This window comes from Panicum virgatum, chromosome 3K (assembly GCF_016808335.1).
Source record: "Panicum virgatum strain AP13 chromosome 3K, P.virgatum_v5, whole genome shotgun sequence".
Lineage (NCBI taxonomy): Eukaryota > Viridiplantae > Streptophyta > Magnoliopsida > Poales > Poaceae > Panicum > Panicum virgatum.
In genome coordinates this window covers 9,274,134-9,278,132 of record NC_053138.1, presented here as the reverse complement: position 1 = coordinate 9,278,132, position 3,999 = coordinate 9,274,134, and the positions used below count along the sequence as shown (strand labels likewise).

General features: G+C 46.9%; 1 protein-coding gene across 1 annotated transcript; it reads left to right on the top strand.

Annotated features, from left to right (window-relative positions):
* The first annotated feature begins 1,008 nt into the window (after positions 1–1,008).
* LOC120700570 lies at positions 1,009–3,999 on the top strand. The gene is made up of 3 exons (XM_039984822.1): positions 1,009–1,102; positions 2,982–3,830; positions 3,944–3,999. The coding sequence occupies exons 1-3, from the start codon at positions 1,078–1,080 to the stop codon at positions 3,997–3,999; spliced, it is 930 nt and encodes a 309-aa protein (XP_039840756.1). The 5' UTR covers positions 1,009–1,077.

The window sequence follows — 3,999 nt, the reverse complement described above, 5'->3', positions numbered from 1 at the left end:
CACAAACTTGCAAGCTGTTTGGGTACAATGTACAAATTCTTTTAGTTGTTATATCAATCTAATTACATTTTTCTTCCATGTATCAAATAATACAAATAAATGGTACAAACCAGGTCTCGCGCAGCAAGGCTGCGTGGCGTTTTAGTTAGTAGCGAGAGCGGAGTACCAGTCGAGCTTGTGATCCAAGGGCCCATCGCCGTGTTTCCCTGCCTCAGAAATACGCGCCGCACGTTGGGCCGTCCTAACATGGGCTGCAAAAAAGAACGTATGGAAAGGATACATCCAGCGCTTTCCCAACCAAACTTTACAGATGGCTATATGTACACTCCCTCTCTATGTGTCGCCCACGAACCGTATCAAATACGCCAAACTCCAAACGAAGCGCCGCCAAGCTGTTCAGAGCTCCTCCTATCCTATACACGAGGCATCCAAATCCGATGAAGCCCAACCCCACAACCTCGTTGCCGGCGAGTCGAGAGAAGGCTAAATTTTACGATGACAATACCATCTTAGCCTTTATTTATTTTTAGTTGAAAAATTTAAAAATGTGGTGCCCAACCTTTTTAAATTCGAATCAATACATTTTATAGGCTAAATTTTTGGAACCTTTACCGCCCGTTCCTTCACCCATATGGATGCTCTACACACTACCGGAGGGGAGCGGAGAACCATCCGGCCAGCGAGGCAATCGGGGGCGACAAGGAATGAACTGTTGGAAATAAATATTTCAGTTAAGATATATTGTGATCTTCACTATTAGGAAGCGTTTAAACCATCTCAACGCGATTAAAGAAATCTAATGATAAAATCCTAATGGGCTGTGATCAGCAGGCCCATTAGGCCTGTTTCCAGAGGCTGCCCCCAGCCCCACAGTGCCTATAAATATAAGGTCATGGTTACCACCTTAAACACCCATTCACGTCATATTAAAACCCTAGCCACCGCTAGTCTGATCGCTAAAGGCACTAGAGGGGTTTGGAAGGCCAAGCACTCGCGTTGGCGCCTGAAGGACGCCGATTCGCTGTTGCGTCTTCTACACCGACAAGAACGCCTACTTCCTCTACGGATCAGGCGTAAATGGCTGCTGCAACTGCTAACGCTGGTATAATGTTTACCAATTTATTCCGCATTAGATTGATTTGTCATGAACTAGGTTATGTTAAGATCTTAGGTTATTAGCCTCTAATGTTTAAGTCTGGCTAATTCTAACAATCGGTATCAAGAGCCATCTTAACCTAGTCATGCACGGTCAATTTTGAGCCATGTTTATGCCTCTGATTTTCGTCGGTTTAAGATGCAATTAGATCCTGCATAATGGCTTTTATGTGTTAATCATGCGTGATTAGATCTAAATCATGGTTAATTAAGTTTCTGATCACGAGATTAGATCTAATCTAATTCGGTTTAGGTCAAGTTTAAGATTAATCTTGATCTGTTAATGCTAAGTGTCTCGGATTAGATGCAATCATGCCTGAGTAATGAATCAGTTTAAGTTAATGTCATGATTAAATCAAGTAATTAAGGTTAGGGTTTACTTTTGCTTACTGTTTTCCCCAATTTATGCCACTGTTAAATTAACTCCCACAAATTAGATCCAAACTCATGAGATTGATGCATCAGTAAGCATGTAGAAGAAGGGGAAAAGCAATTTTCAGATCGCATCTTGAAATCCCCAAATTTTCTATGAACCCTAACCCTAACCCAAAGTGAAGCATCAGTTGCTTACCTGTCGCTTACCACTAATCGACGGAGCAGCGCGTGGCATCTTGATCCGCCGCGCGTGGTCGCCAGTGGAGCCCCTCGACGGCATGTCGCGCGACTAGCTCGCACGGCACGCCGGCGAGAGGGCCCACGGGGCGCCATGGCAGCCGAACTCCGGGGCGGCGCGTCAAGGTGGCGGGCTGGGACCCGAGCGCTGCACCCGCATCAGGCGGCGGCCGGGCTTGACAGGCGCGCGGTCCGCAGGGCGGCCACCAGGCAGTCGCGTGGCACGCGGCCCTGGGCGGCGACCCGAGCTGGTGGCGCGCATGGCCCAAGAGCGGCATCCGGCCGACCCCCCCTCGCATGTGATCGCGCGGCAGGCGCCGCCTGGCCCCCCAAGGCGCGCCCGCATCAGGCTGCAGCGGCGGCCAGAGCTCAGACCGCGGGCCCACGCGCGAGTCCCGCGTCACGCGGCCGGCGGCGGCGCATGAGGGTGCGGCGGCCGGGAGCCAGTGCGCTGCTGTAGGCCCCGCGCACGCGAGCGTTTGCTGCGGCGGTGGATGCGGCCGGGCCTCGGGCTGCGGCTCCCGACGCGTGAGGAAGCGATGACTTTGCTGCTGCGGCTGGGAGTGAAGTGATTTAGGGTTCTCACTTCTCAGACATGTCTCCACTCTTTTATATGAAACCACATTAGTTTGTGGCCCTTGGATCATGACGAACGGTCCAGATTGCTCCGCATTAGGGTTTCGCGGGATGGGCCAAATGGGCCAAATGCGCAGATTGGGCCGCGCGCGCAGAGGAGAAGTTTTGGGCCGTTTACGTGTTTTAGCCCAGTTTTGATGTTAAAGCCTTTTCTATTACTGTTTCTTATGATTTAAGCTTAATTTTAATTGTTGTTATGTTAAAGGCTTTAATTATTTCTGTTGCACTTATTATTACCAACATTATATTAATTAATTTCCATGAGTTATGTAAATGCTTTTAATTATATTTTAATTGTATTTATTCACTGAAAATTATGTTCATCCACCATAAGCAATTAAGATGCACTCTATTTAAATGGAACCATCGGAAAATTTATTTAGAGCACTTGTAATTAATTCTGACCATCGTTGATTTAATTACGAGTTTTAATGATAAATTTCATTTGTTTTCCCCATCGGTGATGCAAATTGAAATTTATGTATGATTTTAATCAGACCATCGTAGGGTTAATTTCATACTTCTTATGCGCATCTTAATTGTGAGTTTAATTAAGTTATTGTTCTCATGATTTTCAGTGAACACTGTGACGGGCTACCTGAAGTCCATTGAGCCCCTAAATGGCACCAACTACCCCAGCTGGTATAAAGATGTTCAGGTGGCCATTGCTATGTGCGATTATGATCTCGCCTTACGTCAAGACAAGCCAGCAGAGCCCGCTGATCCCAATGGTGATCGTACTGCCATTGAGAAGTGGGAGAGATCAGACAGGATGGCCAACATGATCATTAAGAACACGATCACTCCGGCCATCTGTGGTGCTATTCCTGATAAGGACCAGGATGGTAATGATCTGAGCGCCAAGGCATACCTTGCCAAGGTGGAGGAGAACTTTAAGAGTTCTTCCAAGACTTATGCTAACACCCTGATCTTGAAGATGCTGACTTCACAGTATGATGGGCAAAGTGGAATCAGGGAGCACATTATGAGCATGTGTGACATGACAAATAAGCTGAAAACACTGGATATGGCTATCTCTGATGGTTTTCTGGTGCACTTCATCATGACTTCTCTGCCAGTACAGTACAGTCCCTTCAAAATAAGCTACAACACTCAGAAGGCGACTTGGAGCATGGCTGAGCTCATTAGCTACTGTGTTGAGGAAGAAGAAAGACAGAAAGATGAGAGGATGAAGGATGCTATCAACATGGTCAGCGAGCGCTTTGGGCGTGTTAGCATGAGCAACACTCCTAAGCATCAGGCTGAGTCTGGCAGCAGCAGGCAGCATAAGAGAAAGTTTAAGGGCCATAAGAGCAAGGCCGTGTCACATAAGAAGACCTCTAATGAGAGGTTGTGCAAGTTCTGCAAGTCACCTAAACATGAGCAGAAGGATTGCCATGGATTTAAGGAGTGGCTTAAGAACAAAAGTACAATTACTGATTATGTATCTTTTATTGATGAATCATTCTTAGTGAATTTTTCTCCCAATACTTGGTGGATTGACTCAGGTGCCACTGTGCACATTTCCAATTCACTGCAGGTATTCAGTTCGATCCGAACTATAAGAGAGGGGGAGCGAAGTCTAAGAGTGGCTGA

Coding starts and splice junctions, on each gene's coding strand:
- LOC120700570 (XM_039984822.1), top strand. CDS start 1,078: ATGGCTGCTGCAACTGCTAACGCTG. Junction 1,103..2,981: donor TGCTGCAACTGCTAACGCTG/GTATAATGTTTA, acceptor CATGATTTTCAG/TGAACACTGTGACGGGCTAC. Junction 3,831..3,943: donor GGAGTGGCTTAAGAACAAAA/GTACAATTACTG, acceptor AATTCACTGCAG/GTATTCAGTTCGATCCGAAC.